The 14,064-nt window shown below is 48.3% G+C and overlaps 6 protein-coding genes across 6 annotated transcripts; 3 read left to right on the forward strand and 3 right to left on the reverse strand.

The window, feature by feature from the left end:
• Window positions 1-655: 655 nt before the first annotated feature.
• ASPSYDRAFT_205721 (uncharacterized protein) lies at window positions 656-1,717 on the forward strand (the record flags this gene model as incomplete). The annotated part of the gene is made up of 3 exons (XM_040843884.1): window positions 656-750; window positions 811-914; window positions 966-1,717. The coding sequence occupies 3 exons, from the start codon at window positions 656-658 to the stop codon at window positions 1,715-1,717; spliced, it is 951 nt and encodes a 316-aa protein (XP_040700662.1).
• Window positions 1,718-3,605: 1,888 nt separating this feature from the next.
• Window positions 3,606-6,099, forward strand: ASPSYDRAFT_155661 (uncharacterized protein; the record flags this gene model as incomplete). Its single annotated transcript, XM_040842481.1, has 4 exons — window positions 3,606-3,955; window positions 4,010-4,148; window positions 4,275-4,550; window positions 4,669-6,099. The coding sequence occupies 4 exons, from the start codon at window positions 3,606-3,608 to the stop codon at window positions 6,097-6,099; spliced, it is 2,196 nt and encodes a 731-aa protein (XP_040700663.1).
• Window positions 6,100-6,180: 81 nt separating this feature from the next.
• ASPSYDRAFT_47134 (putative MBL2-like secreted peptide) lies at window positions 6,181-6,851 on the reverse strand. Its single transcript, XM_040847372.1, has 3 exons — window positions 6,472-6,851; window positions 6,332-6,408; window positions 6,181-6,275 (listed from the first exon to the last, which is right to left on the reverse strand). Exons 1-3 carry the CDS (start codon window positions 6,729-6,731, stop codon window positions 6,256-6,258), a joined length of 357 nt encoding a protein of 118 aa, XP_040700664.1. The 5' UTR covers window positions 6,732-6,851; the 3' UTR covers window positions 6,181-6,255.
• Window positions 6,852-7,317: 466 nt separating this feature from the next.
• Window positions 7,318-8,648, reverse strand: ASPSYDRAFT_33021 (uncharacterized protein; the record flags this gene model as incomplete). The annotated part of the gene is made up of 3 exons (XM_040845044.1): window positions 7,318-7,869; window positions 7,949-8,275; window positions 8,343-8,648. 3 exons carry the CDS (start codon window positions 8,646-8,648, stop codon window positions 7,318-7,320), a joined length of 1,185 nt encoding a protein of 394 aa, XP_040700665.1.
• Window positions 8,649-10,314: 1,666 nt separating this feature from the next.
• ASPSYDRAFT_47138 (uncharacterized protein) lies at window positions 10,315-11,353 on the forward strand. The gene is made up of 3 exons (XM_040847373.1): window positions 10,315-10,547; window positions 10,628-10,909; window positions 10,961-11,353. The coding sequence occupies exons 1-3, from the start codon at window positions 10,397-10,399 to the stop codon at window positions 11,116-11,118; spliced, it is 591 nt and encodes a 196-aa protein (XP_040700666.1). The 5' UTR covers window positions 10,315-10,396; the 3' UTR covers window positions 11,119-11,353.
• On the reverse strand, window positions 11,317-13,819 carry ASPSYDRAFT_1180634 (uncharacterized protein; the record flags this gene model as incomplete). The annotated part of the gene is made up of 7 exons (XM_040840358.1): window positions 11,317-11,924; window positions 12,039-12,280; window positions 12,367-12,841; window positions 12,901-13,112; window positions 13,176-13,265; window positions 13,342-13,585; window positions 13,655-13,819. The coding sequence occupies 7 exons, from the start codon at window positions 13,817-13,819 to the stop codon at window positions 11,691-11,693; spliced, it is 1,662 nt and encodes a 553-aa protein (XP_040700667.1). The 3' UTR covers window positions 11,317-11,690.
• Window positions 13,820-14,064: the final 245 nt, after the last annotated feature.

Raw genomic sequence — 14,064 nt, forward strand, 5'->3', positions numbered from 1 at the left:
GAACAGAAGAACAAATAACTCCAATCAGGAGCCCGATGACTAGACCCTTGTAGTCGGCGTCTTCGCCTTTTTTTTTCTTTTTTAACCACGTCGTCTTTGCATGGGGTGATTTCGAGGAGTCGACAAATGAACCATAGACTTACCCATGGAGTTGGTGCAAAGCAGCATGGCCACCAAATTACTATTGACGCGGCATGCTCCGTAAGGCTTTCCCCGCTCTATTACCCTGATACTTCTTATCTGATGCCTCTGAGATTCGATTGGTTCACTGGAAAGTAGCACAACACCACTGCACACTTCTGCTCGCTTCTAAGTGGCGCTACACCATTTTAAGAATCGGTTGCTGCTAATTACTGGGTTCAATACAGGGTACTTTGCCAATTTGCATCTGGTGCTGTTGTTATACTCTTCCTTGACATCGTAGCAGCTGTGGAGACGACAGCGTTTCTGATAGTCGTCGTGGTTGAGATTGTCTATAAAACGGCCATGACTTCCTGGGTATCTGTCTCGCTTTTCTGTCTCTCGTCCTACCTCTCATATGTGCAAGGAAACCAGAATCGACCCAATCCATAAGTTCTCACTTCGAGTCCTCTATCCTTTCTCTTCATTTTCTTCCTCCCGCCTTCAGTGATTTCAGATAGCCGACATTGACACCATGGCTCTCGTGTCCCTCAGTAACGGATGGAAAGCGAGCGCGGGCAAGCTTACCAGCAAACTATCAGAAAAGGTGGAAGATTTCTTAAGAAAACAGTGCGTGAATGTTCTTCCAAGACCCGCAACCAGGTCCATGCCCCTCACAAAAGGATATAGCGCTGGAGCAGATCTATTCATTGTAACGGGTTGTACTGGGGTCGGAAAGTCGTCTTTCATCAAAAGCATTACAGGGGAAGACGTGTATGTCGGATCTACTTTAAGTTCTGGTAAGTGTCACTGTCCTGAGAAAGTTTCATTTCGTTCTGAAATAGAATCAGGCACAACAGCAACTAGTCTTGTCCCTGTGGTCGTCGGAAACAGACGGTGTTTATTCATGGACGTGCCTGGGTTCAACACCCGAGACTTTCATGACTGGGATGTCTTTCAACGACTCATGACGGGTATGTCTGTAGTACAGCCATACGTCCAATTCCGAGGTGTTTTATATGTAGATTCGATGGAGAACAACCGTGGGACACCTGCGGCCGAGAAAATCCTCAACTGGCTGTTCTACTTCTGCGGCAAGGACTTCATGCCAAACGTAACTGTCATCACCACAAGATGGGATGGACTCAACGCAGATGGCATCGAAGACAAAATATCTCTCTTCAAGCAGTGGAAAGAAGACAGACTCTTTAAAGCTCTTTTCGGCAACGGAGCAAAAGTATACCACCATGGGCTGATCAAAGAAGGGAGTGGCTTCAGTACTTTACACATAGAGAGACAGTCCGAGCGAAGGCGCTCCCTAGCGCAGAATATGATCATGTCGTGTTATTGCGGCCTAACAAGCTTACAGCTTCAAATCTATGTCGAAATCGCCAATGGATGCCCCCTTGAGCGAACGTCAGCCGGCAGGTGGCTGCGAGATGGACATGCTGGCAATACAAGGTCAGCCTCCCCAACGAGAATGACTCTACCGAAGAGCAGTCGCAGCATGGCTCTGGATATCAGTACAGTGAGGACAGTGATGATGATGACGATGATGCAACTACAGGATGGGGAGCCCAGTTCGCAGAATTCATGACCGACCCTCAACGCATCTCTCCCTGGATCAAACTCCTGGGTCGAGCTGCCTGGCAGTTCTGGAGGGCGTCGATGTCCCCGACATTTCAACCCAGTCCGCCTCCCTTTGACGCTGAATCTTTAGACCCCTTCAATGTCCGTGATAATGGTTTCTTCTACGATTTCCCTGTCCCTGATGACTTGCCAGATATATCTGGGTGCTTCGACGATGCTTTGAACAATCCTTCCCCGGAGACAGAGGCAAGTTCAGGCTGGGGATGTCCGTTTATGTAAAGGCCTATTATGAATCATGATTGATACGATATACCGAATGTGGTGCGTTTTTCGCCAATGAGTCTGGGCTTTGCTTTCTGGGGCTATGCTCCTGCGAACGTATATACTTGACAATTGAACGATATAACCATAAAACGAACAAGACACTTATGCAAGTTTCAGACTACATGTTCTTAGATAACTAGGTCCTGAAGGTAGGTGCGCAATCAAATGTACTAATTATCTAGCGAAACCTATTTCCTCTCGATTTTTAGGATAATCGATTGGCACTGGCTCAGTATATGTGTATTAACAAGCTTAAACGCCAGGTTGCTTGGCGAGCAGCTGTCAACGGGTTCGCCAGAATGGGGGGGCGTAATAGCCAATCGTTCCTCGGTTCTATGTTGCAATCTCACACTGCTGTTTCCCTAATCCATAGTTTTTAATTTAGACCGAATTCTTCCTGTCGTGCCCGCCCTTCAAGGCTGCTTGCGTCGGCGGCCACAACCCTAGCAATGTATACATACCATATACAGGATTGGGACTTTGGGAGATTTGAGCCCAGCCTAACATTTCAGAAGTTTTTCTAACTATATAGTTAGCATCACTTAGTAAAGAAGATTATAAAGAGTTAATATAGTGCTTAAGTAATTACTAATAGTAAAGTACCTATTAATATAGTAAGTTATTCTAAGATAAGTTTATTACTATCAAAAAAGTTAAAAATCTCTCTAATATTAAGATATAGTTTATATTAATAATCTTACATATTTAGGCCTTTTATCACTTCTCGAGGCCGGTGTCTTCGAGGGGGTCAGAGATAGGCAATGTCTTTTCAGAAGTCAAAAGACAGTATAGGCTGGATTAGGGAAGGCAAACTTACCCCAGATGCCGGGGGACTGGGTTTTCTATACGTAGTAAGTAGTTCTCAGGTCCTGTTGTGGAAGGACATTCTGTTTGCTTCACTCGAAGTCTTCGCTTCCAAGCAACCATCTGTTACCGACTGCTATCGACCAGAGGTCTTCAATATCGATGCACCATGAATAATCTTGGATCATCTAAAACACTAGTGCTTATTTAGCCGCCAATTAATTCAAAAAGTACCTATGTGTGAGTTCCTCGCAAATTGGCCTGACTTTGATTTCCCGATTGACTTGCCCTTGCGACAGTATTTGTTCGACGAATTAACGATATAAAAAACGAACAAGCCATGTATTCAGCACGCGGACCTACCAGCTTCCAACTTCATATTCTTAAATAGGGGTCATGAAGGTGAGTGCACAATCCAATTTATCAACCGCCTTGCGAAACCTGCTTCCTCAGAGTTGAGAATGATTGATTGGCATTAGTTTAAACACCAGCAAGCTTGGCAAACAACTGTCAACAAGCCTACAAGTGTAGATCGCAGAAGGGAAGAATAATAGCCAACCATTTTTCGATTCATGTTGGATATTCACACTGGCAATTTTCCGATCGACAATGTCTAAATTTAGACAGGAATCTTCGCATACCCACCGTTCGAGGCTGCTTGTGCCGGCGGCTAAGCGCCCAGCAACGATACTAAAGAGCACACCTTGCAGTGTGTCGAACTGACCACTCGAGAACTCAGTCAAGGCCTTGACGTTATATACCCGCCGATGCCACCGCAACGCACCTCAAGAAAGCTCAATCCGCAAGCCCAACATGCCCTGATACGGAAATATAGAATATCAATCGATGGGCCCGTCCGCCGGCGAGACTGGCCGCCAAAATATGCGCCCATATTCGGCCTTGTGCGAGACATGGAGAAGATTCAATACGAGGAATACTCTACCAGAGATTATGGAAGCGATGACGTGAGGCTAATCCTCGTCTCTAATATGTGCAACCGCGTCGAGAAGCTTGTTACCCAGGCGCATGCTCTTCGCGAATCCCTCGACAACGAGGAAACGTGGAGATTGAAAACAGAACACCTGATTCTCGAGCGATTCGAGACCGATGTAGACTGGTTTGTGGAGTATCGTCTTGGTTGGTGTACGTGTTAGCTAACAGCTGGATGCAGTCACATTTGTGCAAACCGTCGGTGGATCTCAGACTTTCAAGCCATGCCTAGCTGCCCAGAGGCAGCAGGGAAGTTGCAAGATATACGAAATAGCAAAAAGCTCTGTCAATGCTCAGAGTTTATGCGTGCGAAATTGTTGGTAGGTATACTTCTTGATGGATATGCCATGGGTAATTAACGAGCTCAGGCTGAGGCATCCTCGCAAAACGCCTTTGTCACCAAAGGGAGCTGCACTGTTGTTGACAAGTCAATGGCTGAGATTCAGAAAAAGATGCTTGCCAATCACAGGCCAGACCGGGTCCTTGGGCTAGGACGCGCCCCCGAGCTGGAACATCTTCTTGCTGCTAGCCCTAGCATCCCGCGGACAGTCATTGGGGAGGACATGGAAATGTACTTCCCTTTTCTGGTCCTTGAAGCCAAATCAGATAAGAACAGCGTGGGGTTCGAGTCGATTGAGCGGCAAACCGTCTTTCCAATACGTGCTATGCTTGATCTTCAAAGGAATCTGGAAGCGGCCAGCAATGTGCAATTCGACCCGATGGTGTGGTTCTTAGCAAACCGTGGAGATGAATGGAGGGTTTATGCTTGTATTCCTCATCGCGCCCACACAGTAAGACATCAACCCTGTTCAGGGAATGAAGCTGATGGCCGTAACGCAGAAAGTCATTGATCTGTGGCACGGATCTATTCTCCGACACGATTCAGCACTGCAACTACTTCTGGTGGTAGACCTGTTATGTGACTGGGCGAGAGATATATTCACGGAGCGTATTACGAAGATTCTACAAGAACAGGCAGGCCCGGACTATCCGGGACTGCTCTCTCATAACAGTGTCGAATCCTTAGCCCCGGTGCAGAACCCTCTTCCTGATAGCACACTGACGCCACCTCGGCTGGCTACCGAGCCTACCAGAACCCCCCAGCTGGAGCAATCCGTTTCCACTGAATTCGAAATATTTGTGAAGTCTGAGACAGAAAACGTTGCTATGGACGAGGTGCCACACATCGGCACTGAGGATACACCAGCTACGGATGATTCAACCACGGATCCTCCAGCCCGGAATCAATCCACGCATCCGACTCTAATCTCAACCGCAGAACGGAGGCACCAGACTATAATACCGGATGGCTGGCCCGGACACCTAGCTCTAAGATCCCAGTTCGATGTGCAGCTTCGATTTCGTTCTCTATCGCTTCCTGAATCCGCCCACGACTTATCCGTACTGCTGGCGACAATCGACGGCAAGAACAAGATTGCCCAGACTGGCATGCGTTTGTTGGAGTCGTTTAATTTAAGCGTCCCCTTGAGGATGGAGCCAGCGTTTATAGATAGGATCAGACACGCTTGGGGAGAGCCCCAGCCTCCCTTTCGCCCTGAGGGCCAGCCCTTGCTCTATACCTGCCTGCATTGGCGGGCAACCATTGATTATGTTGGTTGGGTCGTAATAAACGAGCTTGCATGCATTACAGCTTCAGAGATTGCTATGGGAGTCTTGGCATATATCAGCCATATTCCTGGAGTCCAGCCATCCCGGGGGTTGATATCCGGAGAATGCGTACCGCGTCTTATCCACGACCTTCGTCGCCTCCCACTCCCAGAACTAGTTCAAGCAGCGACCAGAAAGGAGTTCCTGCACTTGAGATATTTGTACACATATGATAACACTAGACACGGAAAGGGAGATATTCAGAGAGAAAGATTTTTCAAGCGTCTTTGGAAACGCCGAGATACCCAACCCAGGGATTTCATCGGCTGCCCCGAGAACATCTGCTCCGTGGTACGAGGGGAAACTCATTTCCATGAGCCCGAGGACGAGGTCGAGATTCCCCCGGCACTTCAGGTTCCAGAGGTTGCCAAAGAATGCCAGTTTGCTCTTCTGCGAGTACCACCTACCGTGAAGGCCGCGTACCCGCCATATTGCGTATATGTCTTTGGCAGCCCTAGCCCTTCCATGATAGGTAGGAAAATTTCCTCGCTCATTCTCGAGGCCTTTGGCTGCTTTTATGGAACCGATATACCGTTTACAGAAGTGGATCGGAAGTATTTGACCCAGACGTCAAGGATTTTGATCAGTTTAGATACAGATTGAGGTTTCTAGTCCTACACCAAAGCATCTGTCCAGATTTGTCAGTTTATCCCTACGATGGGGCTTGTTGTATAGAATGTTGTCTAAATTAACGCCTTTATTCCTGTACTAGCCGGTATGTATCTGTGTTATATACATGATTGGAAGTTTGATCCCGACCTAACACTTTGGAAGTTTCTCTAATACGATATAGTTAGCATGACCGAGCGGAGAAGATCATGAAAGATTAACATACTGCTCGAGCAATTACTATCAGTAAAGTACCCATTGACATAGCAAGTCGTTCCAAGGTAAGTGATCTGATCCCATGTACTGAAAAGACATTAGCTTGCTCTACGATAGTCTAGACAAATAAGTAAAGCCAAGAGTGCTCACCAGACACCATTGAAACAATCACCCTTCTTATAACAAGCAAAAGTGAGCTTGTCGCCGTTCGGAAAGCCAAAGATCTCCCCGGCATCAAGGTACGGTTCGTATCGGCAGTTGACATAGTGGTCGACGTTGATGATCTTGCATGTTTGGGCTTTTCGTCGCTTCTCGAGGCCGGTGCCTTCGACGGGGTCGGAGAGAGGGGCTGCTGTCGCTAGGACAGGGAGGAGGGAAATTAAGGGAACGGAGAATTTGAGGAACTTCATTTTAGAATAAAGGAAAGTGACTGACAGATTGGGAAAATATCTTCTGGTGTGAATGGTGAATGAGGGTCAAGGTATTTGAAGACATTCGTTATTCTCTTATACAAGACAGCCTCGTATTGGATCGGCAGCGGCGCTCGTGTTGAGTATCAAGACTTTCTATAAATACCAGACCCAGCCAAGTTTAGGTTGCATTCTCGTGTTCAAGCTTCGTGATCGCGCAGATGTTCCTTAAACAGGCGATAGGCTCACTGGGGACGAAGATTGCTGTTCAAAATGCAGATGATTGCCGAGGCGTATGGCTGTCTGGCTATTCTAGATGGTATACTAGGTGGTATACTGGGTGGTCCGCCCTCGAGCATATCTACCAGGCTCTAGTGGATGATGCTCCGCCAAATACACTGTGATTAATAGATGACCACGTCAAAGATAAAAATATACAACAGCTGGGAATTCCATGTGGTCACCCACCATACTATAAACCCACTCTTTAGAGCTCAAGGAAGAGTGTCAGGTTCTATTAAGGCACAATAAAGGAAGCCAGTTCTCGTTTTTTCGTTTTCGTTTCTTTTCTTCCTGGCTAGCTATTTTACTCCTCGGGTGGTGATTGACGACCCACGGTTAAAGAGCGATTATCCATCTCCCTCACGATCCGCTCACAATTCATCCAAATCCGGCGTCGGTTCCTCAGCCCCCTGAACCCAAGGTCCTCAACGTCATGATCCTGCCCAGGGGATGTATAAAATTCCCTCAGAAAGCGTAAAAGCCGGTTAAACTGGACTCTGCCTTTCCCTGTCCTATTGCGCTGGGCAGTTTGTATTTGGGACAAAATGATATCCGCACACCACGGCACGTCAAAGAAGAGACGGGACTTCCAGAAGCTGGGCGGGAGGTGCTCGGCAAAGCACCTGACGTCGGGACTTGCGAGGAAGAGGTTTAGCACGGATGAAGTTGGGAGAAGCTCCAAGATGCTCAGTTGATGTTCGCGCGGGAGTAATGAGAGAATGTTGGCCTTGGGCTCTGGGCTTGTCTGAGCGGGCCTGACGCTGAAGGTGAATGAATAGCCTGACCGAGGACTGGCAGATGCACGGTCTAGTAGAGGTTGGCAATTGAATGGACCCTCGGGATCCATTACTGTCCACTAAGACACGGTCGAATTAGACAGCTCTTTTAAACCCGCGTAAACCTATGTTGTTTTTTTATCCAATGAAAGAACCCACCATAGACCCTTTAACTGGTATCCATTCCTGATAATCAGGTTGAAACCTCTCACCGGGCCAATCTGTACCACCTCTATGGAATGCATCCCCGAAGCCCCAATCGACAAGGTCATTGTTGCGATCCTCCAGACCGAGCTCCAACCAATTCCATAACCGGCCCAGGTCAAGATCCCGAGTCACACAATTGGCCTGCAGGTTTTGGTGATGAACACGCTCCAACATCTTGAAGCACGCATCATGTACCAAGTACCCGTCAACGTTGCATTGCAAAACATTGGTATTACCGGGGTAGTGGCATGTGCCGAAGTCGGTATTGACATACACTGCCTAGGTAACACTCGAGTTAGAAGGCGAGAGAGTGGTAATATTGGATGAGTCTGTCTGGTCTCTTTACCAGCGGAGTCAACAATGGCGCCGATGCCTCTGTCTCTGTGCCTTTAACTATGTCCACGCTCTTGTTCGTGACGAGCCGCGCAGCGTCAAGCCACCGGATAGTTCTCGGAGGAAGAAACCTTGCATCGTATCCAAAGCCCTGCTGTGCGGGCATAAAATCCGCGTATCTATATTCTCTATGGTCAAAATCGTCTTCTTCCGGATCGAGGTATTCGAGGGTGCTGTCTGCGAGCAAACGGCGCCATGTGGGGGGCGCGCCGCAGATGTGGCAGAAGAATGGGAACTCTGGCCCGTCTCTGAGTGTCATTGTTGTGTTGCTGATGCTGAGTTTGGTGGGGGCAATCACGGAAATAAATAGAGGGGGGCAGTGGTCTGGCCTAAGGGGACTTCACTTAGTTATAAGTTAGTTTACCCGTTCGGGCGTCCTTAGTCACCAGTAACTAGACAGGGGACTGATTGGCCATGACATGCATTTAGTGAAACACCAGCGAGAAAAAAAAAGGAGAAGGAATATTTCAGTTATAACCTTGAATACTAGGGTTTGCAGCAAGCTTCCACCGACAGCGTCCGAACCATGCGAAGGCTGTATCTTCAAAAGATATAAAAAGGAAATGTTCATGGAAGTGTTCATTCGAATCTTACATTCTACAAAGTCATGTAGAGGATGCCTGGACAAATGCGTATGCATTGTATACGGCCTGGCTGGATAGAAATTTGCAATGGGGGAATAGGATGAGCTTGACTAAGACGATAAGCAAGATTTCCAACTAGGACCAAGGACTCAGCTTGATTTCGCAGCTGTGTCGTGACGCGCTATACAAATGGATATAGTTAGAGTATAGTTAGAGTGCGGGCGGTAAATGGTTATCTGCAAATAGTTGGCTTCGAGCACGAGATCTACCGTGATATTAGAGATGAGAGTTAGGCAAAGACTGCCCCTAATACTTGAAGTAAGAAAGTTCTGCCTATAATATGTGGAAATTGGCTTCTCTGGCGGGGCTTGGTTGCGTGAGGCTGACCTATATTTATTAGCCAGGGATTTCTCTCAATTGGTGATTTCTCTCGGCTGAAGGGGACTGTCTTGGACAGTCTATTATGCAGATGCCGACACTTGAGTATTTGGTATGTGGTCGGCGGTCCCAGCGGAGTATGTTCCAGCTTCTTGGACATGGGGGATGCCCTAATATTACATGCAAGCCGAGAAAGACGAGTGTCCAATGATAGACCCGTCAGAATGGGTTACTACACTAAGATAACTCTCATCCATGGTCAATGGCAAATCTTTCAGTTAAAACCAGTTTTGAAGACTAATAACCATTATATCGTGTATGAGTGTTTTCCAGCGATTGTGCTAAGACACCGACCCATCCATTGATGAGACATTCCTGAAGTAGCCATGGTAAGTATAGAGATAGTGCATGCTTTACGGATACTGATTACGAGAATCACACGACCAACTCGAAGCTAATTAATTCCCTCGAGTGATGAGTGAAGCAGTGCGTACACTGCCGGAAAAGGCAACCTAGTCGCAAGCGCCACCACGGATCAAGAACCGGATTGTCTGAGAAGTAACCTTGACCCTCGTAAACCAAGACCGAAACCAAGACCGAAACCAAGGGTCGCAAAGTAAGCGAGGATGGCAACGTGGCCAAGAAGCGATCTATACCCGATGCTGTACAGGCCCGGTGACACAATCCTCGAAAAATAAATGGGAGGCTATATTTACCCACTCAATGTTGAAAGCCGCGGCGGGCGTGAAAAGAATGGGATTGATTGTGATTTGGCATGTTTCCGGGCCACGTGGTGGAATCCATGGGTTGGCCTTGGTGTAGTCAGACATGATATCATGATCTGTTGTTGTCTTCCGTTTTTGGCTGCTTAGGGTTGGCGAACAAATAGTACGCCGAAATAGCACGGAGGAGCGAGCAGCTGCATAACATCATGACTTGTATATGTTGAGATTATTAGGATGTCAAGAACATATAAAGAGACTCTAACCCTCAGGTCGTATCATCCAACTCACATCTAAATAATCTATTCCTTCAACAACTCAACATGAAGTTATCTGCAATTGCCCCTCTCCTTGCCCTCCCCGGCACTCTCAGTCTCGCCATAAGAGACCACGCCGCCCAGATCACCTTCATCGGCGCCGCTGACGCCCAGTTCACCCAGGACTTCCCAGTCGACGGTTCCATCGTGAAAATCAGTAAGCTGCCATATCTATATAACATGCCTCTATTGGCGTAAAATATTCATTTCGCAATACATCCTAACAAAACCTTCTAGCCAACCCCCTAAGCGTCTCCCACATCTCATCTAACAACCCCGACATCGCTTGTACCTTCAACGGCGTCGACCACGGCACAACCACCGTCGTGGGCGTTGCAAGTGTCGACGTCGGGCCTCCCCAGACTCAGATCCAGGGATCCTGCAGTGCTGGCTCAACACCTCCCAGTCCCCCTATCGAGTCTGCGCCTTCTGGAGGCCAGGTTATGATTACGTTTATCGGGGCGGCGAATGCGCAGTTCTCGCAGGTGTTTGGGCTTGATGGGAGTAATATGGCGATTAGTACGTATCTATCATTGAATAATTTGGTATTCATAGGCTAATGTTGTTTAGGTGACCCGCTGAGCATCTCGCATATCATGTCCAACACAGAAGGTGTCAAGTGTACCTTTAACGGCGTGGATCACAGCGTTACTATGGTTGAGGGTGCGCAGACTGTCGACGTTGGTCCTCCGCAGACTCAGATTTCTGGATCCTGCGTTGCAGCTTGAGGCTGGCTCTGGGGTGAATATCTAGCCTACAGGGTTTCTTGCACTAAGAGTATGAAGATTGCTGGATTCTGCTGGTGCGTTGCTTTGCTTCTTGTTTTGTATTTTGTCATATTTGACGGTGACTGGGATAACGTTTAATTGTAAGTAGGGAACATTGGGAAGGGTGGACGAGAGAGGAAAACCGCTTTTTGTCTCTGCTGTTCAATGTTATAATTTGCTTGCGTATGATTGCCATACCGCTATAACTATAACCCATATTCAAGCCTCGTGTGATTGTATGTATGTAACAGGGCTATCTGAACGTGCCTTCCCTACCAGAAAATACACCTTCACATAAATTATGGTCTATCGCATTGCCCAGCCTGAATAACCAGACACCATTCCAATCCCAAGAAGATATTACCAGCCTACTGTCGACTGTCGCAGAGCTTTCATGATATTCTACCTATCCACTAGAACACAGCGTCAAGAACCACTTACTACCAAGCAAGCATCACTACAAGCAGTCTTATTTCATCGATTTGTATTGAGAAATTACCTCAACGTCCTTCTTTTCTCTCCCCCCCTCCAAACTACCAAAGCTTAACATACGTCCCAACCCTCCTCCAAACCGGCCGGCTGTAATGTTCGTCCATAAGAATAATTTCCTCGGGCGATAGCCGTCGTCTCCCGGAGACGAGATCTGCCGTTGCAGGGTCCCGCCATTCAGTACGGTAGACGACCTTGTATAGCAGCGTCGGAACCCCAATGACGAGGAGACCGAGGATGTATGAGAAGAAGTTGTATGCCGTGAAGGGGGTGTCGTCCTACCCAGTAAAACACTGTTAGAACGGTATCACACATAGACATAGCATAAGCATAACATAGCATAACATATAAGATAAGAAGAAGTGGTGTATTAAAAAGGAGGAACGACATACCAACGGCCTAATCCCACCATAAAGCAAACAAACCAAAAGCAACGCCGAAATAACAAAGACCACCGCCGGGGCAAGCGGCCACCGGAACGAAGTCCAGCTGTAACTCTCCGCGAAGAACGACGCGTTCTGGGCCCTGATGGCTGCGCGGAACCGGAAGGACGTGTATGCGACGATGGCCCAGTTCGTGAAGAAGGATGCGCTGGTGATTGCGATGAACCAGTTTAGGACTTCGAGGCCGTTTCCTTCATTTTATTATCTGTGTTAGCACATGTCGAACTCTGTAACTGGGAATGGCATGTTTGAGAGTGGTAGGTAGGTAGGTAGGTACCACTCAGACTCATATACGTGAGAACAACGCCCACAACACCCGTAAGAAGAAGCGCCCAGCGCGGCCTCCCCCTCTCATCGACATGAGCAATAACCTCCGGAATCAGCTTTTGCAGGGCCATGGTCCTCAAAATGCGAGACGGGAGGTAAATACACTCCAACGCAATTGCCAGAATGCCAATAATCATACAAGCATTAATGATATCAGGCACGCCTCTAATGCCCGCGTCTGCACTGGCAATGACGAACGGGGATGCAGCGGCTCCCGAACCACCTAGCAGTCTGCTGTCTGACGATGGCACGATCACTGAGACCAGCACGGCGGAGACCATGTAGAAGACGGAGACGCGCCAGGGGACGACGTTTGCGGCGTGTGCCATGGAGTATCGTGGGGATTTTGCTTCGCCGCCCAGAACGCCGATGTAGATTTGGTCGCCGATGGCCCAGATGGCGAGGAGGGATGCGCTTGCGTAGCCCTGGTGTTGATATCATGTTAGCATTTCCCCATGAAATCGTTATCAAGGGTTGTGGGTACACCGAATCCATTTTTAAAAGCAGGAAGATCCGTCCATGTGCTCCCGTCTTTGACTGAGCCTGTTGGACCCGCGCCGCCGATTATAGCCAGCGAGACGATAGTGTTGAAAATGAACAGAAACACCTTCACCAAGGATCCGACGTACTGGAGCCAGGCGAAGTAGGTATTTGGCATGAAGAAGACCGCTAGGCAGATGACGACAAATATCGACACTACCCACAAACACTGTTAGCAATGCCAGTCTATTAGGGCATGAGTCAAGATGAGAGACATACACAGAGCACTCTCCGGCACAGCACCTCCCGCCCAGTAATTCACCAAAACAACAAAAAACGTCCCCTCGGACGCAAAGACCGCCGTCCATCCTAAACCCACTACCGTAAGCAACGTACAAACATCAATCTAGTACCAGGTACCAGGAATAGAGAGGAATGTACATACCCAACCACTCCGCCAGCCCCGCCCCAAACGCCAGCGCCGGATCAACCCACCGATCCGCATAATCGATATAATTCCCGGACGTGGGAAACGCAATCGTCATTTCGGCCAGGGTCTGCAGGTGCGCCCAGACCCCGACACACACGGTGAAGTAGGCCAGGATCATATTGCCCGGGCCGCCGTTCGCTAGGGCTTTGCCTGTGCCAATGAATAGGCCGCTGCCGATGTTGCAGCCGAGGGAGATGACCTATTAATATGTTACTTTGGGATTGCTTTGTAGGTAATGGGTAATGGCAGTAGGGTCAATGGTGTGTACATGAACCTGTCTTGGGGTAAACGAGCGATGCAGACTCCCGTGGTTCTCTGTTTCGGTGATGCCCACGTCTACATCGACGCTGGCGGTTGGGCCGAGGTCGAGGTTGAGGTTGAGGTTGGGCTTTGCCTCGTCTAGAGGAATGTGTTCTTCCTTTCCATCACTCATAATGAAAGATGTATGTATGTCAAAACAAATGGGAAAGGATAAGATTGCAGTAGTAGACACGGAACACGACCGAAACCCGGGGTATACGCAGTTTAAATGGGTTAGAAACAGCTCAATAGACTGTGGGCGGGGATTTGATCCACTGTGATGCGGTACATATACGGGGTAATCCGGGGTGGACGAAGACTATTGACTACAGACTGGCATGGCAGCAGGAGGCTGGTGCACTGGGTGCTCATCTTATT

Source organism: Aspergillus sydowii, assembly GCF_001890705.1.
Source record: "Aspergillus sydowii CBS 593.65 unplaced genomic scaffold ASPSYscaffold_8, whole genome shotgun sequence".
NCBI classification, from domain to species: Eukaryota; Fungi; Ascomycota; class Eurotiomycetes; order Eurotiales; family Aspergillaceae; genus Aspergillus; species Aspergillus sydowii.